The sequence below is a fragment of the Cynocephalus volans genome, chromosome 8, assembly GCF_027409185.1.
Source record: "Cynocephalus volans isolate mCynVol1 chromosome 8, mCynVol1.pri, whole genome shotgun sequence".
Classification (NCBI taxonomy): Eukaryota; Metazoa; Chordata; class Mammalia; order Dermoptera; family Cynocephalidae; genus Cynocephalus; species Cynocephalus volans.
The window spans coordinates 136473028-136495508 of NC_084467.1; the positions used below are offsets into that span (position 1 = coordinate 136473028).

General features: G+C 35.5%; 1 protein-coding gene and 1 non-coding gene across 2 annotated transcripts in view; one reads left to right on the forward strand and one right to left on the reverse strand.

Annotated features, from left to right (window-relative positions):
- The window catches only part of XPR1 (xenotropic and polytropic retrovirus receptor 1), a 232509-nt gene that overhangs the window by 15663 nt on the left and 194365 nt on the right, over window positions 1-22481 (forward strand). Inside the window, exon 2 of the mRNA XM_063104379.1 lies at window positions 15506-15557. Coding sequence (XP_062960449.1) covers window positions 15506-15557 — 52 coding nt within the window. The remainder of the gene's footprint in view (window positions 1-15505; window positions 15558-22481) is intronic.
- LOC134385299 (U6 spliceosomal RNA) lies at window positions 17861-17967 on the reverse strand. Its single transcript, XR_010024292.1, has one exon. It is a non-coding gene; the product is annotated as a U6 spliceosomal RNA (small nuclear RNA).

A 22481-nucleotide genomic window follows, 5' to 3' on the forward strand; every position in this document is an offset into this window, starting at 1 on the left:
GTGTGTGAATTTATATATTAATTTTTAGCTCCCACCAATAAGTGAGAACATGTGGTATTTCTCTTTCTGTGCCTGACTTGTTTCACTTAATATCATTCTCTCAAGGTCCATCCATGTTGTTGCAAATGGCAGTATTTCATTCGTTTTTATAGCTGAGTAGTATTCCATTGTGTAGATATACCACATTTTCCGTATCCACTCATCTGATGATGGACATTTGGGCTGGTTCCAACTCTTGGCTATTGTAAAGAGTGCTGCGATGAACATTGGGGAACAGGTATACCTTCGACTTGATGATTTCCATTCCTCTGGGTATATTCCCAGCAGTGGGATAGCTGGGTCGTATGGTAGATCTATCTGCAATTGTTTGAGGAACCTCCATACCATTTTCCATAGAGGCTGCACCATTTTGCAGTCCCACCAACAATGTATGAGAGTTCCTTTTTCTCCGCAACCTCGCCAGCATTTATCGTTCAGAGTCTTTTGGATTTTAGCCATCCTAACACTGCTGAGAGAAATTAGAGAGGATACAAGAAGATGGAAAGATATCCCATGCTCTTCGATTGGAAGAATCAACATAGTGAAAATGTCCATACTACCCAAAGTGATATACAAATTCAATGCAATCCCCATCAAAATTCCAAAGACATTTTTCTCACAAATGGAAAAAACTATCCAGTCATTTATATGGAACAATAAAAGACCATGCATAGCCAAAGCAATGCTGAGCAAAAAAAATAAAGCTGGAGGCATAACACTACCTGACTTTAAGCTATACTTCAAAGCTATAATAACCAAAACAGTATGGTACTGGCATAAAAACAGACACACTGACCAATGGAATAGAATAGAGAATCCAGAAATCAACCCACACACTTACTTCCATCTGATCTTTGACAAAGGCACCAAGCCTATTCACTGGAGAAGGGACTGCCTCTTCAGCAAATGGTGCTGGGATAACTGGATATCCATATGCAGGAGAATGAAACTAGATCCATACCTCTCACCGTATACTAAAATCAACTCAAAATGGATTAAGGATTTAAATATACACCCTGAAACAATAAAACTTCTTAAAGAAAACATAGGAGAAACACTTCAGGAAATAGGACTGGGCACAGACTTCATGAATATGACCCCAAAAGCACGGGCAACCAAAGGAAAAATAAACAAATGGGATTATATCAAACTAAAAAGCTTCTGCACAGCAAAAGAAACAATTAACAGAGTTAAAAGACAACCAACAGAGTGGGAGAAAATATTTGCAAAATATACATCTGACAAAGGGTTAATATCCAGAATATATAAGGAACTCAAACAACTTTACAAGAAGAAAACAAGCAACCCAATTAAAAAATGGGCAAAAGAGCTAAGTAGGCATTTCTCTAAGGAAGATATACAAATGGCCAACAGACATATGAAAAAATGCTCAACATCACTCAGCATCCGGGAAATGCAAATCAAAACCACACTGAGATACCATCTATTTCATTTATTTTAGCTCTAATCTTTATTGTTTTTTTCTTCTGCTAGCCTTGGGTTTAGTTTGTTTTTCTTTTTATAGTTAAGTTGTAAAGTTAGGTTGTTGATTTGTCATCTTTCTTAGCTTTTATAGGTATAAATCCCCTGCTGGCACTGCTTTCAGTGTGTCCAGTAAGTTTTGGTATGTTATATTTTTGTTTTATTTATCTCAAAGTATATTCTAATTTTCCTCATAATATCTCTCTTTTTTTTTTTTGTGACCGGCTGGACCGCGCTCAGCCAGTGAGCACACTGGCCATTCCTACATAGGATCCGAACCCGTGGCGGGAGCGTCACCGCGCTCCCAGCGCCGCACTCTCTCGAGTGCGCCATGGGCTCGGCCCCGTAATTTCTTTTTTGATCCATGGGTTGTTTCCACGGTTTTGTGAGTTTTCTAGTTTTATTTCTGTTATTTCTGTTATTGATTTCTAACCTTATCGTATTGTGATCAGAGAAAATACTTTGTATGATCTCTGTTTTTAAAAATCTATCAAGGCTTTGTGGCCTGAAAGATGTGATCGATCCTGGAAAGTGGCCCATGTGCACTTGAAAAGAATGTGTATGCTGTTTTCACAGGGTAGAGTGTACAGTATATGTCTGTTAGATCTGTGTTTGTTTATTATATTAACTCTTACTTTTCCTTACTTGTCTTCTGTTTAGATCTATTCATTATTGGGGAGAAGGTATTAAATTGAAGTCTCCAACTATTATCGTAGAACTGTCTTCTTTTCCCTTCAGTTCTGTTAGTTTTTGCTTCATGTATGTGGATGGTCTGTCTTGAGGTGTGTAAATGTTTATAATTGTAATATCTTCTTGCAGTATTGAACCTTTTTTACAAAATATAGTGTTCTTTATCTCTTGTAAGCTTTTTTGATTTAAAGTCTGTTTTGTTACTATTTGCATGGAGTATCTTTTTCCTTCTTTTCATTTTCAATCTGTCTGTGTCTTTGGATCTAAAGTGAGTTTCTTGTATACAGCTTATTGTTGTATCAGTGTTTTTATCCATTCTGCCAGGTTTTGTCTTTTGATTGGAGAGTTTAATCTATTTGCTTTTAAAGTAATTACTGATAAGGAGGGACTTCTGTTGTTTTGCTGTTTGTTTTCTATATTCTTTATAGATTTTTTTGTCCCATATTTCCTTCTTTTATGTTTAGTTGATTTTTTGTAGTGAAATGTTTAAATTTATTTTTCATTTCCTTTTGTGTGTACTGTATAGCTATTTTCTTTGTGGTTTCCATGGGGATTACATTTAACACCCAAAAGTTATAACAGTAATTTGAATTTATACAGTTTCAGTATCCCTTATCTTAAATGCTTGGGACCAGAAGTGTTTTGTTTTGGATTTCTTTTGATTTTGGAATATTTGCAGTATACTTATTGGTTGAGCATTCCTAATCTGAAAATTCAAAATCTGACATGCTCCAATGAGCATTTCCTTTGAGCATCATGTTACTGCTCAGAAAGTTTTGGATTTTGGAACTTTTCGGATTAGGGATGCTCAACCTATAGCAGCTTAACTTCAGTAATATGCAAAAATTCTTCTCCTTTACAGCTCTATCTTTATCCCTTCAAGTTGTTGATGCCACAAAATTACATCTTTATACATTATATGCCCAAAACTTAAAATAATAATTTTAAAAAATGCATTAAACCCTTAAATTATGTAGAAAACAAAAAATGGAGGTAGAAATTGTTACAATAGTACTAGCTTTTAGAATTGTCCATGTGTTTATCTTTATTGAGATCTTTACTTTTTTTGTATGACTTTGAGTCACTGTCTAGTGTTCTTCAATTTCACCTTGTAGGACTCCCTTAACCATTTCTTGCAGGGTAGGTATAGTGGTAGCAAACTCACTCATCTGTTTATCTGGGAATGTTAATTTCTCCCTCATTTTTGAAGGACCCTTTTGCTGGATATAAGATTCTTGGTTGATAGTTTTTTTCTTTTAGCACTTCGAATATATTGGCCCACTTACTTCCGGCCTCCACAGTTTCTGATGAGAAATATGTTGTGATCTTATTGAGAATTCCTTTATGTGATGAGACACTTCTCTCTTGCTGCTTTCAAGATTCTGTCTTTGGCTTTTGAAAGTTTGATTATAATGTGTCTCAGTGTGGATCTCTTAGAGTTCATGTTACTTGGAGTTCTTTGAGCTTCTTTGATGGTTATATTCATGTCTTGTATCAAGTTTGGAAAGTTTTTTCATCAAACATTCTCTATGCCCTTTTCTCTTTCTCTTATTTTGGAACTACTACAGTGTTTGTGTTGGTCGGCTTGATGGTGTCCCATAGGGGCACTCACTTTTCTTCAATCTTTTTTCATTCTGTTCCCAGACTCAATAATTTCCATGATCTTATCTTCAGGTTTGCTGATTTTTTTCTTCTGCCTACCCAAATCTGCTTTTAATCCCTCTAGTGAATTTTTCATTTCAGTTATTGCACTTTGTAGCTCCAGAACTTTTTTTAGGTTTCTTTTTAGGTTCCTGTCTCTTTATCAGTATTTTTATTATGTTCATACATCGTTTCTTTTGACCTCCACATCTTCATCTTCCTTTAGTTCTTTGAGCATCTCGAAGGTAGTTGTTTTGGAGTTCTTATCTAGTAGATCTGCCATGTCTTTTTCAGGAACAGTTTCTGTTGTTTCTCTTCTTTTGAATGGCCATATTTTCTTGTTTTTTTGTATGTCTTGTGATTTGTTGCTGTTGTTGAAAACTGGACATTTGAATCTACTAATGTGGTAACTCTGGAAATCAGATTCTCCCCCTTGGGGTTGGCTGCTTTTATTATTGTTTTTGTTTTTTGTTTTATTGTTGTAAGCTGCCCCTATGCCAGGGATTAGCCAGAGGTTTAAACTTAAGGTCTTCTCAGGTCTTTCCTGAGCAGCTACCTCTCCCTGGGCATGCACTGTCACTTTCTAATTTTCCCCATGTGTGCATTTACTTTTGAATGTACTAGTCTTTGATGTATGGCTCTCAAAGGGGGAAAAAGAGAGAAATGAAGGTGGGGAAAAGGGCACTGCCCCTTTAAATCCCCTGGCAGTTACTTCAACCAGAGGAGGAGGGCTCACAACAATGTGGGGAGGTACAACACACATGGCTGCCCACCTCTTTGCACCTCTGTGATCAGAAGTAAGCAGTCAGTAATTAGAGCATATTTGGAGGATAGTCATGTCCCTCCACACCTGCTCCTGCAAGCTGTGTGCAAGTTGCTTAGGAACATGTTCACAGCTTCCTGCCATGGGCTAGTGATGAGGGATGGGTAGCTGCTACTGTGCTATGAGCAAAATTGACTGAGATTAACTCCAATTTACTGTCCAAACATTCCCATGGCAGTTGCAAACCTTCAGTAGATTCCAGAGTTCTAAAATAGTTACATCAGACAGATTCTGATAGTGAAGTTGTTTAGATGAGACGACAGTTGTTCTTGGTGCTTTCTACTCTGCCATTTTCTCAGAATCCTCTCTCACTCTTTTAGTTTTTGTGACACTGTATATGCCTGATTTTTCCTTAGTGTCCTCTTTGCCGTTGCGTTCTATTCCAAAAGATTCTTTCCTTGGCCCACTGCTTATTTTCTGAGAAATTTAATTCATCTAGAGTCTAGGCAGTTTCAAATCACCTTTATATAGATGATTTCCAACTCTTACCTGCTAGCTGACTTTTCTTCCAAATTATAGATTTCTGTTTCTGTCTGTCTGCTGACCTTCTCAGTTATCTTATGAATATCCAAAGTGGTTTGTCAACTCAAACTTCTCTCTTTGCCCAAGTCTTTTCTTTGATGTTTTTCCAGCTAGGTTTTAATAGTGTCATGAATTATTCTTCTTTTTACCTGGTGTCTCAGCCTGTTTGGGCTCTTATAACAAAAATACCGTAGAGTGGGTATCTTACAAACAGAAATTTATTTCTAACAGTCTGAAGCCTGGGAAGTTCAAGATCAAGGTGCCAGCAGAAGCAACTTGAAAGGACCAAAATACTTGAGCTCAAAATCTTGGAGATCTTTAATTTCCTTAGCTCATGGTTAGTTGTTTGCCTAATTTTTCTATTTTGCTTCTTGATGTCTATCTTTTTTCTCATATTTTATATATTTCATATTTTCTTTTCACTGCTACTACCGTAGTTTAAGCCTTCATTGTGCTTTGTTCATTCTTTTATCTTAGGATTGTATTATAATTCATATATTTATATATCTGTCATCTTGTTTGATCATCTTTGTTTCTTTAAAGCCTATCATAGTGCACAGAGTAGATATCTAATAATGTTTATTGAGTGAATAAAGCTTAGTAACTTCCTTAATGTTGATATTAAATCTAGAAATATTTATAGTGCACCTCTTTTGTATAACTGTAAGCAAAATGAGTAAAACCCCTGCCCTTACAGTCAACTGGGGAACTGATGACCTGATAAATAATTAAAACATAAGGTAGAAATATTAAGTGCTATCAGTGGTTTCAAATAGAGTACTACAGGATTTCAGAAGAGGGAGCAATGACTTCAAACTGAAGGAGTCAGGAGAAAGCAAAATCCTTCAAATTTAGTATGCATCTTGAAGGATGGTTAAGCCTTGGAAGTTAGCTTTAAAAGATGGGGGCAAGGAGGTCTCTAAAATGAGTAATAAGTAATTTGTTTTGGCGTGAGAGTCAGGCCGTGAAAATGAAAGTGGTTTTCTCCAGTTTGGAAGATAAGCCTGGAAAGGTAGATTTTACCAATCTGGGTGCCTTAGAGGACAGCAGAGGAGTATGGACTTTATTTTGTGGCCATGGGGAAATCATTGCAAGATTTTGAGCAGGAGAATCAAACTGGTGCTTTAGAAAGATGGATTTGGCAGCTGTTTGTAAGATATGTCAGAGAGATGAAAACTCAGGTGGGCAAACCAGTTAAGAGTCTGTTGAAATAGTTCAGGTAAAAGGATAAGAGAAAATGAATGCAAAAGAGGGTGTGGTAGTGGAATTGACTGAACCAGATCTGTAAATGCAGAAAGAAGGAAAATGTAAGAATGTTAACTTCACTAGTACAGTGACTTTTATTTTCATGATGTATCACACGTTTTTAATGCCTGGCACAGAGTAGCTACTTAATAAATATTTGTTAAATGAGTGAGACAGTGGTGACAGATTACGAATCTGTGTGATGTGGATACTGGTGATGACATTAACAGAAATAAAGAACATGGGAAGAGCAGGCTTTGGGAACAAAATGAATTGAATTTTGAACATTGTGAGTTTTTGTTACGAGACATGTACCCACGGATATAGATTGAGGAGATATCCACATGGAAATAGTAAAAGCCATGTCAGTGGATGTCAGAGTGTATTAGTGCAGAAATTTATAAATATTATAACATGACATATTCCAAATTAGTTCCTCCTATTATAAATAACATACTTCATACATCTAATTTAATCAATTCAATAAAAATTTAATGTTGTAACAACTTCTGCATATTGAATTACCTATTACTGACTGGGTAATTTTGAATTCCATGAAGATTTTGAGTCATGTGTGATGCTTCTAATATACTATTGGTTTTAGATTGTTTGTTATGTACAAGAGTGCATTAGTTTTAAATTTTAACAGATTGTAAAAATTTGTGATAGAGTTTTTATTGGCTTTACAGATTATTTTTATCATCAAAAACAAAGATAGGTTAGCTTAATTCCATTTAGGGATAGAAATAAAGATTATTTAGGGTATTGATTCTTTGTACAGTATACGTGAGAATGCTAGACATCCTCTTTTGAGGTTTATAATTTGATTTACCGAACTGTCCTATGCATTTAGTATCAGGAAAATGGTACTGATTTCTAGGTGATGAGACAAAGAAAAGAAATGGTATTAGGCGTAACTGACTTTCACATCATTCACAGACTAACCAGTATTTATGGTGAAATAAACTAAAAAAGGAATGCAAAAAGGGGAAGTGGAAACTGAAAAAAGATATTGGAGAATATTTCTAGGGTATGGTAGATCAGCACATAATGTAAATTTTTAAATTTTAAAAGTATCTAAATTTTATTATTCAAGGGTTACATTTGGAAAAGTTGTTCAGATGAAAAAGTGTCTTATGTAAACTTTATCCAGTTGTGAAACATTATTAACAGGGATTGTATTTCTTTAAAGGCTTATAGGAACAAATATTTTTTGCCTTTCCTTTTCAATTGTCTGTTTATTGTCTATTAATCCAGTAGATTGCAATGTGCTGACTTTGAATGAATATTGATTGGAATGAGAACACCATAGGTTAGATAATTTATTGACAGTGGTGATAATATTTATAGTATGTTAAGTATGAGGCTAATAGTGAGCTGATAGGAAGTAGGAGTTTTTCTAGCTTTTGATCTCCTTTAAATGGTCCGTGAAATCTGTCAGTGCATTGGAAAGGGCGATTAGAGGTGATCTACTGTGGGTTATTAAAAACTAACAACACAAGAAATTTGTTTTGATGTTCTCATTGAACATGCATGTTAAGTTTGAACTATGCCCTTTTTGTACAATAAATATATTGTATAAAGTTCAAATACTTTTTTTTAGATTGAATAATTTAGTATAATTAGGATGAATAATTTAGTATAATTAGGAGATACTGGCATACTAAAACTGAGATCTGTATATATTTTCTTAGGAATCTGTAGGTTTCCTATGAAAATTAAAAATAATGTGTGTTCATGTTAGCAATCATCTACAAATAAAATAGCATATTCTAGGGTAACTAGATGACCATTTTATAAACTAGTAATGCCAGGAGATTGCAGTGCCTGTTTATGCTTGTTTGGTCATGTTTGCTTTGATAGAACCATACTGCTTTGTGATGAGCTAATAAGCACTGAGGCATATCTAATGCATAGATCATGTATTCATGCCCAGTAGTATTAATGTATTCACAGCCCATTGTATAATGTGAGTTTTGTGGCAGGTAGTTCACATTCTATTAGCTAACATTTTTTGAGCATCTTCCTATGTTCTAGGTAGTGTTCTTAGTACTCTTCATGTGTGATCATGCATGAATCAAAGTTGATATAAGAATTTGTTTTAATCCTCACAGACCTGTGAGATATGTGCAGTCACTATTCCTGTTTTACAGATGTGAGCACCAAAGTACAAAGAAGTTAATTTTCCAAAAGTTACACAACAAATAAGTGTTCAGTTGATTTTCATATACATTGTCTGACTCCATAGCTCCTAACCACTCAGTTATGCTTCCTTACTACTGTAGAGACAAGTTCTTTGATAATTGCATCACATCTGACATAAAGTATAGGCATTCCAAGCTTAAAAGAACATATATATTAGCAGTCAGTACTGTGTTCCTGTTATGTTAATTTGTTGGTTGAATAGTATTGGTTTTGTGGTTTGTTTGGAATTATTTTGTAAGATTTTACTGTTACATGAGTTGTTATAAATAAGCCCTAGGAGTTTTGTCCTAGTTTATGTTTATATGTATTTCAATAACATTATAATACAAATAATTTAACATTCAGAGATTATAACAGTGATGCTGACGTAAAGGATTGCTTTTAATCCTTCTGAAGTCAAAGAACTCTTATAATACACTCGAATACATATTGATTTATTTATTATACAAGTTCAGAGCTTTATATAAAGTGTTGAATTTCCTTAAAATAAAACAGCACGAATTGAGGAAACTCTTTCAATTTGTTTTTTTGTGGTTTGGATGTACTGCTCACAACCCAGGCAAATGCTCTGGATGACTCATAGACAAACGATCCATAGGTACTAATACAGATAATACCTAGTAGGGTTTTTTTTTTTTCCTTATTCTCATTGGGGGCTTTTCTCTTGTCACAATCATAGAATGGTATTCAATTTTGAGAGTTATCTAGAGTCTATTATTACCAGAAACATAGAGGGTTTCTTAATCAGAGGAAAACGAAGTAGTACAAGTATGTGGCAAAAGAGTTGCCCATGATTTCACTGAGATTTGTCTTTATTTAAATGAAATTATGATTTAGTCTTATAATCAGAATGAAGATTATCATCATTTTTCTCTTTCTAAAATTTTAATTCATCTTTTTAAAAACTTAATTTGGTAAACTTTCCTTTTGCAAATTTAATTCATTTTCATTACATGTCAGAGATTCTACTTAGTTTGCTTCATTAATCGTCTTTAAAGTAATTTTCTCCAGAGCAAAAACCCTTGTGAATTTAAGAACTGTTTATTAAGCTCCTTCTTGCATAAGTCATTCTGCCAGTCACTGATGGTTTATTTGGTTCCTGATAGCGTTATTTAATTTTGTTTCACATTCCTATTATATACTCGAGTAAAAGAACTTAATTCAGACATTTGAGTTTCTGATATTCCTTGTTCCTGTGATAGATTTATTTCTGTACCTATTCTCTGGATAGAATTATTTATTCCTGTCTCATTATATTTTTCTACTCTTTTTTTTTTCTTTTTTTGATTGGTAAGGGGATCGCAACCCTTGGCACGGTATGGAAGCTCAGCCAGTGAGCGCACCAGCCATCCCTATATAGGATCTGAACCTGCGGCCTCGGTGCTACCAGTGCTGCACTCTCCCGAGTGAGCCACGGGGTCGGCCCTTTAATTTCTTTCAACTTATAAAGATTTACTCTGCTTTCAGCAATATTCTGTTCATTTACTCTCTTGAAATATCTTACTGGAGAATGGTAATTTGACTACCACTCTACATTTGTATAGGACTTTAATTTAAAATTGTAATCTGTGAACTGAAATAAAGACTTTCTTATGTTTAATAAAATCTTCTGAACTAATTTCTTATTTTTTTTTTTTGGTCTGGAATTTAGTGGTCCTTGAAACACTTGAAATTCTAAAGAAAATATTGAGTGTATATACATTTCTCTTAAAAGAGTTTCCATACTTTTGTCATATTCACCTAGGGCTTTTGTGTACAAACAGGTTTAAGAATTAATGCTCAGTAAATGAGGCTAAGCTTCAAATGTAATCTTAGAAAAGCTGTGGTCCACTAATAAATATTTTCTGAAAAGTTATTTTGTTGTGTGGTGTTTTGTGATATCACTTCTGACACCAACAACCAATTAATTATTCAACAGTAATTGGGTGTCTGACAATTCAGTTCAATTCTGCACTAACTTGTGGGCAAGTTAAAGATTCAGTTCCATAAGTCTGCCCCACTGAAGATGTCAGCTGCATATGTTGTACGTAGGCTACCCACACTTCTCCCTGGCTGACCACAAGTTTGGGGATTTCCATGGTCCCCCTCAGGTTGGATGATTTTCCAAAATGACCCACAGGACTCAGGAAAGCACTATATTTATAATTACAGATTTATTATAAAGGATACAACTTAGAAACAACAAAATAGAAGAGTTTCATAGTGCAAGGCATGAGGAGTGAGATAGGATAGCACAGAGCTTCCATGCCCTCTTCCAGCACATTGACGTGTCCACCAACCTGGAGTCTCTCTGAGTCTTGATGTTTAAGGGTTTTTATGTAGGTTTTGTTACATAGGCATGATTTATTAAATCATTTTCCATCGGTGATTGAACTCAGTCTTCACCCCTTTTCCTTTCCCCAGAGGTGGGGCTGAAGGTTCTAACCCTCTAGCCACTTGGTTTTTCTGGGGACCAGCTTCTGTCCTGAAGCTGTCTAGGGCCATTTTTCCCCACCTCCCCTCATTGAGTCACCTCATTAGCATGTAAAAGATAGTAAATTCCAAAGGTTTTAGGAACTCCATATCAGGAACTGAATACAAAGGGCTGACTGATTCGCTCACTTGGTTGGAGCTTGTTGCTGAAAATGCCAAGGTCATGAGTTCAGATCCCCATATTGACCAAAAACAAACAAACAAACAAAAGGAGGAACTGGACACAAAGAACAAATATTTATTTTTTATTATACCTCAATTGTGTTGCTACATTTCCTCAAATTCTATATAAATAGTGAATCTTATTGAACAGTTTTGGGTTTAAGTGTATGTGACATTAAAACGTTTTATATATACATAATTTTCCTACAAACATTTTTATAAAACATAGGTTAAAATGATCAAAAATACATTGATTTAAAAATTTTAATTTTCATTGTTTCATTGGAAATCTTTTTATTGTATATTGTTAGGCTTAGTCATGGAACAAGTTGGCCGCTAATCCAAAGCAAATGGTAAATGTTGCCAAACCAAGAGAGGTCCAGCCTCTGCTGCTCAAATGTCTAAAAAATCTCTCACGCCAAAGTTTACAGTGTTAAAGATTAGAATTTGTTTGGATGACCATTCAAAGGAGCCCATGGTGGCTAAAGGAGCTATAAGACCAAGGACTACCACTTAAAAATCACAATCATTTATAGAGCAAAATCATGAGTGGGGGGTCCTTGGGAGTCATGCGTGAATCTGATTGGTGGGCAGTGAGGTCATCGTAATTATTTCTGGCATCCTGGCTAAGGTCCTTGTTGGCTCCCCGGAGTCTGGAGGTGTACAAACTTCAAAGTGGGTTTGTAGTTGTTACTTGCAAAGACAACTGAAGATTGGCTTTATAGATGTTATCCTAAGCCACAAGGCATTTATTTAAGGAACAAACATCCTGACCTCTAAATCAAGTCTTAGCTTAAGGGACAAACATCCTGACCTTAGGAAGTTTGTATTTAATCAACTCTACTCATTATTAAGTCAATTTGTTACTCTTGGGAATCTAGCCCATCCTGCTTGGTCAAGCAGATTTTGCTCTCTCCCTTTTCCCCCACCTGAAGTCTGCTCTGATGGGTGTCGGTGGAATAGCCAAGGGAAACTGGGGGTCTGTCCCCTGGTTTCATAAATTCACTTGGGAAGGACATAATTTACTAGACTTGAATATCCTTTTAATGAGTGGGTTACCCTGGAGGAGGTTTATTTCTTCCTTTTGGGTATTTGTATACTTGAGTGACTCTAGACTGGTGGTTCTGGGATTTTGGCTCCCAGGGGACATTTGGCAGCGTCTGTTTGTCATTTGTCACAACTTGGGGGTAGGGGTTGGTACTGGTATCTAATGGGCCTCTAGATGCAAGAGATGTTATTAAATATCCTATAATGTACAGAACAATCTCCCACAACAAAGAATTGTCTGGTCCAAAATGTCAGTTTTCCTGAAGTTGAGGAACCCTGCTGTAGGCCAATTTGGGAATCACCAGTGTTTAGATGGTATTTGAAGCTTTGAAGCTGTGGGACTAGATAAAGTCACCCAAGTTTATGACCTTTTCTTCAGCTCTGGAGCCTTACCCACTTGATTGATTCTATACCTTTTTGATAGATATGGAGAAATCCTTCTCATCTCTTTCCCCTAATCATTTACTGAGAGACCAAATGGCAACCATCCATAAGACCCAAATATGGTTGTTAGCTAATCTACTGTGTGGTTTGGAAAAAAACCCTATAAACCTATACTATTTTTTATATACCTGAACTCTTAATGGAGGACTTTCCATACCTCTGAAAAGTATTTGTATCCAAGATGAAAAGAGTTCTGGAGATTAGTTTGACAACCATGTGAATGTACTTAACACCGCTGAACTGTGTACACTTAAAAATGGTTAAGATTGTTGACTGAAATTTAGGATGTCGAGGCAGAAATAATTTTGTAAATTTTACTGGGAGCCCAATATGAGGATAGGCCTGGGAGAGAGACACCATACAAGAGAGTCAGAGAAGTGGTCCAAAGTTTATTACAAATAACAAAGCCTTTATAGACAGAAAAGGCTGAAGAAAGCAGAAACAAAGGACAAAAAGCAGATTGGTCATTTCAGAGTTATTTTCCTTATAAGGTAGGGACAGGAAGACAGAACAATAGGAAAATAACTGATAAGTTAACATCAGGTTACATCAGGATATCCCTTTTGTGTAAGGATTGAAGCTGAGGGAACTTCGTTATCATACCCATTGAAAATTTAAACTGGCCTGTTCAGGGAAGTTGGCTGTTATCTCTTTCTCCTGAATTCTCAGAAGGTCAGACCACAACCTAAGTGGCAAGGAACTTAGCAGGGATGACTCCATTTTCATTTTTAGTCTGGTCTATTGGGGACTAGTACAGGAATTTAGTCCTAAACAGTGGCCTCCAATCATTTTTATTTAACAGATGATGAATTTTGTGTTACATATATGATATCACACTTAAAAAAGTATATTTGTATCCAGTTCTTCATATTTTCTTATGCAGCGTTCCAGTGTATTTTTCTAGGACTTTTGTTCTCAGTTTCTTTCACTGTTTTCTCTTACTCAAGAGTTTATGATCTCTCAGGTGATTTTTCATTCTTTTCCAAGTGCCCCTTAATTTTTAAAGTGTACAAATAGCCTTCACCTTAAAGATAGGACAATATCAGATTGGTATGGAAATACTAAAAAATTTTTAAAAATTATTTTTTGCATTCTAAGATGTTGTGAAGCAGTTGGGGGGAAGGGGAGGGGGAGAGTGGAAAGGGGAGGAGGATAGAGTGGGAGGAGGAGGAAGGAGAGGGGGTGTGGTCGAGGCCCATGACACCTTGTTCCAGCAGGGGAGCCCAAGGGGCTTCCAGCAGCAGCTCGGTCATGGCTGGGCTGGATGTGGACTTCAGCAAGGGCGTGGCTGAGGCCCTTGGATCTCTACTGCCCCAGCTTGGGAGCCCGGGACACTTCTGGTGGTGGCCTGGTGGTCATTGCTGGGCTGTATGCAGACATCGGCAGGGTGGGGGGGTAGGCATGACTGAGGCCCTCAGTTCCCCACTGTCCTGGCTTGAGAGCCTGGGGTGCATCTGGCAGCAGCCTGGTGGTTGACTCTAGACCAGATGTGGACATTGAGGGAGCGTGGCTGAGGCCCTTGGTGCCCCTTTCTCCGTCTTGGGAGACCGGGGGACTTCCGTTCCTTATAGGTTATATAGGTATTCTTTGATGGTAGACCTTTACAGTTGGTATCAAAACTTTGTCTCAGATCTGTAGGTTTTTTGTTTTTTCTTTCCATTCTGTGTTGAATTATTTGCTATTTCCACCATTTAAACTCTGTACTGTAATTATTTTGTTGTCCTAAGGTTACTTCTGAAATGGGGGAACTTCCTGTGGAAATCAGCACTTGAGCCCTGTGGTTGAGCTGAGTTGCTGCTTTGCTGCTGATTCTCTGGGGAAGGCTTTTTGTGCAGCTCATGTTTTAATTGTTGACCTTGTAAACACTCCAGGTCTTGTGAGGTCCAGTACACCTGGGTTGTGTGAAAAACTCTGGTGTGGGCCTGAGTCTTTTCAGCAAAGTGCACCCCCTGCAGTTCTATATTCCTGACCAGTCTCTGCTGATTGGTCCTGTGCTGATTGGAGGGAGATCAGCTGTCCATGCTGTGCCCCAGTGTTCCCCTGGTGGGCCCGTCTCCCCCAGCCCCCACACTCCAAATACTTCCCATGAGGCAGGCCATGTGCTGGTCCCTTGCAGTGACTCACCAGCCTCTGAGTGGCTCCTTTTTTCAGTTGTCTGTGGCCCCTCACTCCTATGTAGGTCCACAGGAACACTATTGTCTTGCTGGCTGGAGGGCCACCAAGGCCTTCTTCTCCCCTGCAGCCTCCAAGCAACTTCATGCAAAGGACACAGCAGTGGCTTTTGCCAGCTCTTGCTTCGTGTGCTCACCAGGGCCCGCCTTGAAGTTGTTGGGGCTTGAAATGGTAGGAGCAGTTCTTTCTTTCTCTCATCGTGACTTCTCCTGCCGTCATGAACTCCATAGCCCTGTCTTCCTCTTCCCCTGAGCTCTAGTGGCCCCAGCTTGGCAGTCATTGCTTTTTAGTAGTTGTAAATTGGTTGATTGTGGTAGAGGGTGATGCTGGGGACCATCTATTCCGCCATCTTGATTGGAAGTCCTAGTGAAAGTATAAAATTTGGGTTTTAGCTAATTAAAATTGATAGGAGTATTTCACTAAATTCTCAGTTTAGGGAACTACATGTAGTTCCAGAACCAGATATAGTTCTGGTTTTGAAAAAAATTGTTTGGCTTCAAAATGCTTTCAATATAAAGTATACTTATTATTTTACGTATTGCTTTTCTTTCTTTCTAATAGGCTTTCAAGGATATGCTGTATTCAGCTCAGGACCAGGCACCTTCTGTGGAAGGTAAGATGAATTCAGTTTTAAGTTTAGTCATATAAAACCTCTTTTTAAGGAAAAACATTTTATCTTATTTTATTGGTGGCTGGCCAGTATGGGAATCTGAACCCTTGACCTTTGTGTTATTGGTGCTGCCATCTAACCAACTGAGCTAACTGGCCAGCCCAGGAAAAACATTGTAAACTACAAAACATAAAACTAATTTGCTAACCTGCCCTATTATATAGATCTTTTTTGCTTTTGATAATATATACTTTATATTTTAAACTATATTTTTCTTTTGTCTAGCTCACATTTACCCTGTCATGGATCTTTTATTATGTCCTTATGTCACTGTAGGACTGTGAATCACAGATACTGGTTTAGTCAAAGTTCTTCCTGTGTCATGCTTCCCTCCCCTAATATGTTGTTTTTCCTTCCCTCTCTCCCTTCTTCCTTCCTTCAGTTCATCATTAGTTTGGGCAACATAGCTTTTCCTTCCTATTTGTACCATGTCTTTAGAGTGGGACTAGCAAAACAATGGAGCATGTTTACTGTGGATATCTGTGTGTGTATCAGCATGTTTATGTATGTGCACAGTTTGGCGGTCATAAAATGACCGATCTGAAGGTAGTGGTTATCTCTCCAGTTAGCTTTATTGATCGTTCCTTTTCTGTTACCTCAAATTCTGCTCACCAGCTCATTCCTTTTTTTGTTTTTGTTTTTTTTAATTAATTTTTTTGGTGGCTGGCTGGTGTGGGGATCCCAACCCTTGACCCTTGACCTTGTTATAACACTGCTGTCTAGCCAGTTGAGCTAACAGGCCAGCCCCAGCTCATTCTTTATGTGATTAAGCTTTGGTAGGTTTGGAAAGATGCAAGTTAAAATTGTAGGAGTTCTCATGTAAGTAAATAATTAGGAGCGAATTCAACAATTATTCTTGAGGGAGTGTTCCTTATGAGGCTGGGTATTCTTTTAAAATTTCACGTCAGATTTTTTCAGGTGAGATGAATGTGAAAAGTATATGCCAATAATATTCTAGATTGTACAGAGTAATATCTTTATGAGACATCAAACTAATATTCTTTGAAGTCACTCTAGTGACAAGCTGTTAGAGGCTCATTTTTATGACATCAAGCAGATGCTGAAGTTTAACTATAGATCTGTAATTAAAAATCTCATTTTTAAAAATGAGATAGAAATATACATCTTTTATCCCTAACCATTCTGTTTTGCTTTTGTGGGATTTTTTTGCACCCTGGACCTGGTGTTATTAGCACCACGTTTTAACCATCTGAGCTATAACATGGCCAGCCCTCGATCCATTCTGAATTAAAAATGTGCTTCCTCTTAGCATCTTAAAATCTTTTCTTGTACTGTTTTAAACTGGGTTATTAGCAGTTAGGTATTAGTTTTATAATATGTTACTGAATTTTAGACTATAATTTAATCCCCTAATATTTAACTTGAGACACTTAAGATTTATCAAAATGTTTGGGTTATCTCTTATTTTATGTGCCTTATAGAACAACTCCTTTAACTATTTTAAGAATGTATGAAAAATTAAATTACATGGAAGTTAAACTGATTCCTTGCCTTGTGTAACTTGCTTTAATATTGGTTCTAAGATAGGACTACTTTTTTTCTTTTTTTTAAGTTTTACTATCCGATTTGTTGCAAAGAGACTCTGAGATATGCTGAAAGTTATGATGATAATTATTCATCTCCTCCATGCAGGAGCATGTTCCTAGTAATTTTTTTCATTTATTTTCAGCTGTTATGGTAGAAAACTAAATTCTGTGAAAGTATGCTCAAAATGAAAAATATAGTTACGGACTTTTTTTTTTATCTCATTGCCCAGGGGCATTGACTTCTTTGGACCTTGTTATTATAGAGGAAGTATTGTAGGCTGATCATGCAGGAGCCATGTGCAGCTTTCACAAGTGAAATATTCTGTACTCATTTGTTCTTTCTACTTTTATGTAAACATAACTATAAAGTCATGTAGTTCTTATCTGCTTAAACATGAATTTTCCTCCTTTGAAACACTGGAAAACTGAGGGTATTGGAAAATGGAATTCTATGTAGTCTCGAGGTTAGAAAAAGTTATTAAAGGGACTGTAGTTCTGTCATTTGCATTGTGGTTTTATATTAATTTACTATCTTTGTATTGTGTTAACTTTAACTGATAATCATTTCTGTATTTTATCCTTGTTATTCAGTTTGTATTTTTAGGCTTTTGGTTAGCAGTTATTTATAAAATACTAATGTAGCACATGCAGATTATCAACAAAGTCCAAGATAGGACTTTATTTTTTACTTCTTTAAAAAAAAATGTAGAATGCTTCACAAATTTGCACGTCATCCTTGTGCAGAGGCCATGCTAATCTTCTCTGTATTGTTCTAATTTTAGTATATGTGCTGCTGAAATGAGCACTCAAGATAGAACTTTAAACTTTTAACATTTTTAAAAGGAAAAGATATTTGATAGGCCTGGATTATGTTTTGAATATTCTTTCTCTTTACTTCATTCTTTTTTTTTTTTTTTTTTTGTCTGCCCTTAAGTTATATTAGACATAAAACCTTTGGTGCCAGACAGCAAGTTTCTTATCTTTAAAACTTGAGTACACCATAAATTAGTGGTTCTCAGATCTATCTCATTTTTAACTCAATAACTCAACCCACCTGGGGACCTTTCCTCCCCTCCCCCAGACTATTTGAAATAGGATCTGGGAGTGAAGCACAAGCATTGGTATTGGTATTGGAAGTGATATTGATTGGTTGGTATTGATTTTTTTTATGATGTCCCCAGCTGATTCTAATATATAGCCATATACGAGGGTCCTTCAAAAAGTTCATGGAAAGACTGTATTATCTTTTAATTCTGTTTTTCCACAATCTTTTTGAAGTGCCTTCATGTAGCCAAAGTTGAGAACCCCCGCCATAATAAATCTTACATGATTTTAGAACAGTATGAGTCAATGCTCACATTCTTTTGAATAGTAATTAACCAGTGGGTTTATAGGCTTCTTAAGTTCATAGATGTTTATTTTATTAGTATAAGGGAGTATTTTTTTCTTGTTTTAGTATCTAGAGGACATTTATTTTTAAAATATGTATTGTATTGAATTGAATCTAAGTAATAGCTATACCAAGTTATTTAAATATGTTAGATGGTTATAACATAACATCATTATTAGAATTAAATATTTTTACTGACTTATTATTTAAGAAGGGTTATAGTAAAATAAGTAGCTTCATCATATTTCATGCTCTACTTATTTAAGGTGGAATGGATTTAAAATTATAGTGAAAGAAAGGTGACTTGAAATGGATACTTTAAGAGTGAAATGGGGCTGGCCAGTTAGCTCAGTTGTTAGATCATGATGTTATAACACCAAGTCAGATGTTTGATTTCCCCTACTGGCCAGCCGCTTAAAAATAAATAAAAAAATAAATAAATAAGAAGAGTGAAATGGTTTGTTTGATAAAACTGTATTAGATAACAGGCACAGTATATGAAAGTTTTTGTTCATAAGAAGTTAAACACAGACACTTTTTTACACTAGTGAATTGTTATATTCTTCTAACTTAGTAGGGCATTTCACTGATAAAGTAGACTTTTTCCAAATTAAAGGTAAATCAGCCAAACAAAATAATTTCAATGTAATAAGAAATTAAAGAGTACTTTAAGTTATTTTTTATTACTTAAACAAACACATATAGATTCGTGGTTATTTTGTTTCATTCTTTGAGATTGAATTTCATATTGCACAAAAGTCTCTTTTTTAATTTAAAATAAATGTCTTATGATGGTAATTAAGAAGTGTTCATATTCTGAAATAATATAGATAAGAATGCTTAAAGACTAGGGCTGGCCAGTTAGCTCCGTTTGTTTAGAGTGTGGTGCTGATAACACCGAGATCCAGGGTTCCATCCCTGTACTGGCCAGCTGCCCCCCCCCCCCCCCCCCCCGCCCCCGCAAATAAGTAAATAAATAAAGACTTATTCTCAGGCATTCCTTGTCAATTTATATCTAATCTCCTTTGATATGTGTTATTACCTACTCTTCTATGTAATCTGTTATTTTTGTGTAACCATTTACATTTGGAAATATTATATGGCTGAGAAGACAACTTAAAATTCCATGTTAAAGATTATACAATGTATTGATTTTTTAATAATGAATGACATAAATAACTAAAATTTTTACTGTTTATTTTGTTATCCTTTTCTGCAGAAAGAATTGTAGAATACATGGCAGTAGAATAGGGTATTAAAGTGATTAGAATTGTGGATTTCTTTTTAATGTGGAGGGGCAGACACACACTTAGAGTCCTTAGAGTCAAACTTTCATGGAATAATGTTCTGGTTTTGAGGAATTTTTGGACAGTGATAAAAACCTTTAAATGATATTTTGTTTTTATAATTCCTGGTATCAGTGAGGATAATTACCTCTTGGTATTTGTGAAAGATTAAATTAAACTGCAAACTAGAGATTCCCCATCACTGAATCAGTCAGTCACACCTCATTAATCAGGATTGTTCTGAGGCAAGACAATTTTTTATAGGTATGAAAACAGAACTCTTAATTGTAGTATCCATTTGAGATTAGAAATGTCAAATTTTCAGTAATACAGAATAGTGGAAAATATAAATTGACACATTTTTCACCTTTTCTCATGCTTTTTCCCCTTCTAATTTGGTGTCTCAGTAACTGTGGAATTAATCTACTTGGGTAAATGTTCACACCTTTTTTTTGTTTGTTTGGAAAACTGTCTGCCCTCCCCCTTTCCCAGGATATTTCTGAAATCAGATATATATAACTTATATACTATATTTAATTAATCTATTTTAGATTTTACTCTGAATTAATTTCAAGGAAAGCTTCAAATTTCATTTTGCCATCCTCTTTTTAAAATGTAATATCTTTTGTTTAGAAGCATTAATGTTTTCCACTCTTGTGATGGAAAAATATGAGATTCTGACAGTCAGCCTAGGTCACAGAATTAAGAAATCATCGACATTTATAATTGAAAGGAACTTTAAAAGATCCTTTTCCCTAACCTTTGTTGTAGATTTGTGTGGTCTGAGACCACATTAAGATTGCATGGCACAGTAATGACAATCAGCATTACTAATGCTCTGTGTGACAACAAAAGAGAATTCCAGAGATTAAACTAATATTGAAACATAAAAAGACTTTTTTAATATTGATTTCGCATTTTTCTCCAAATGGCATTTTTGAATAAAATTTTTAATTGGACATTTCCTTGAGTCTCTGTATTTTTAAAAGATTTAATTTTTAAAAGCATTACTTTGAATAATACAGGACTATTTAGCTTTTTGCGAAAAAGCTAATTGCATCTTTCAGTCTCTCTACTACTTTTTTGTTACTCCACATAGTTCCCAGAAGTATTGAGGAAGGTTTAAAGAATTAGGACATATTATATAACAATAGTTATGAGCTAGGAATAGGGGAAAATGAAGATAAAGTAGTGACATAAAGCTAGAGTAAATTTAATACATGCAATAGATAGAGATCATAAGGATCCTGGGAAGAGAAAAAGAACATCAGGTTAAAAACTAAAGAAATCTGAATAAATTATGGACTTTAGTTAATAATAATGTGTCATTATTGATTCATTGACTGTGACAAATCTACCATACTCATGGTATGATGTTAATGATAGGGGAAACTGGGTGGAGGGTATATGGGAGCTCTCTGTACTATCTTTGCAACTTCTCTGTAAATCTAAAATGATTCTAAAGTAAAAAACTTATTAAATAAAAATGGGTATCATAGCGTTTTTTATAATTGCCAGAAGCTAATTGGAAATACAACTCTGAATTTTCTAGATTTTAGAGGACAGAAGAGAATATGATTTCAAAATTCACATTAAGGTATACTGTGTATCAGTTCCTCAGAAAAGGTCATCTATAACTGAATGTGAGATTTGAGAGAAATTCTTTTTTTGGACCCTCATGAGGAGTATCTTGTTTGTGTGGTGAATTGTATCTCCAACAATAATTTTACAAAAAGCACTACAGTGATTTTTTGTAAGGTGCTTCTTATAATTCAAGGATGTAATGTGAAAACGTATTACAGTGGTCTACAAGTCCCTAAATAAGTCAGTTCTGTGTCCATGATCTCACCTTCTACATTTTCCCCCTCGTTTGCTAGGCTCCAGTCACATTGCCTTTTTTTCCTGTACTTTAATCAGACCAAGACTTCTCTTGACTTTAAGGCTTTGCTTTTGCCCTCTCTTGAGAATCACTAGATTATTCTATGGCCATGTACTTCTAGAGGCCTTCTAAATAATCTAATATAGCCACTCAGTCAGTTTATATAACATCACCTTGTTTTATTTATTCCATTGCATAGCATTTGTCACTTTTTTGTGTGTGTTTTTGTTTTAAATTTTTAAATTAATTTTCTCTCTTTCAGGAATGTAAGTCTCTTGAGACCAGGGATTTTGTCTTTTTTTTTATTGTTTCATATCTAGTATCTGAAATGGACATGTAACTTACATATTTACTAAGCACATCAATGAGTAGGAGTAAAAATGAATCTTTCCCTCAAGACCTTGAAACCAAAGTTTCATGTTTTTTTTAATTTTAAATTTCTCCTTATCTATTACCTTTAGATGGAGAATTTTACCTACCAGTTAGATAGCTAAACATATTGTTTGTTGTTTTACAATGCTGACATTTAATTTCATAATGTATAGTCTGAGGTGACACGTAGCATTCTTTAAAATGAGAGAAGCAGATGATATGAGATCCTAGTTTGAAAGGTTTTTGGTTTTGTGGCATTGTGTTGTTTTGATGCCAAGCCATGCTGAGATGCTGTATTTTCTAAGCTATTGAGACTATATTAATTTTTCTAAGATATTAAACCATCTCTTTTTGTGTTTTCTGTGTTTTCTGTATTTGGTATGCCTTCTTTCA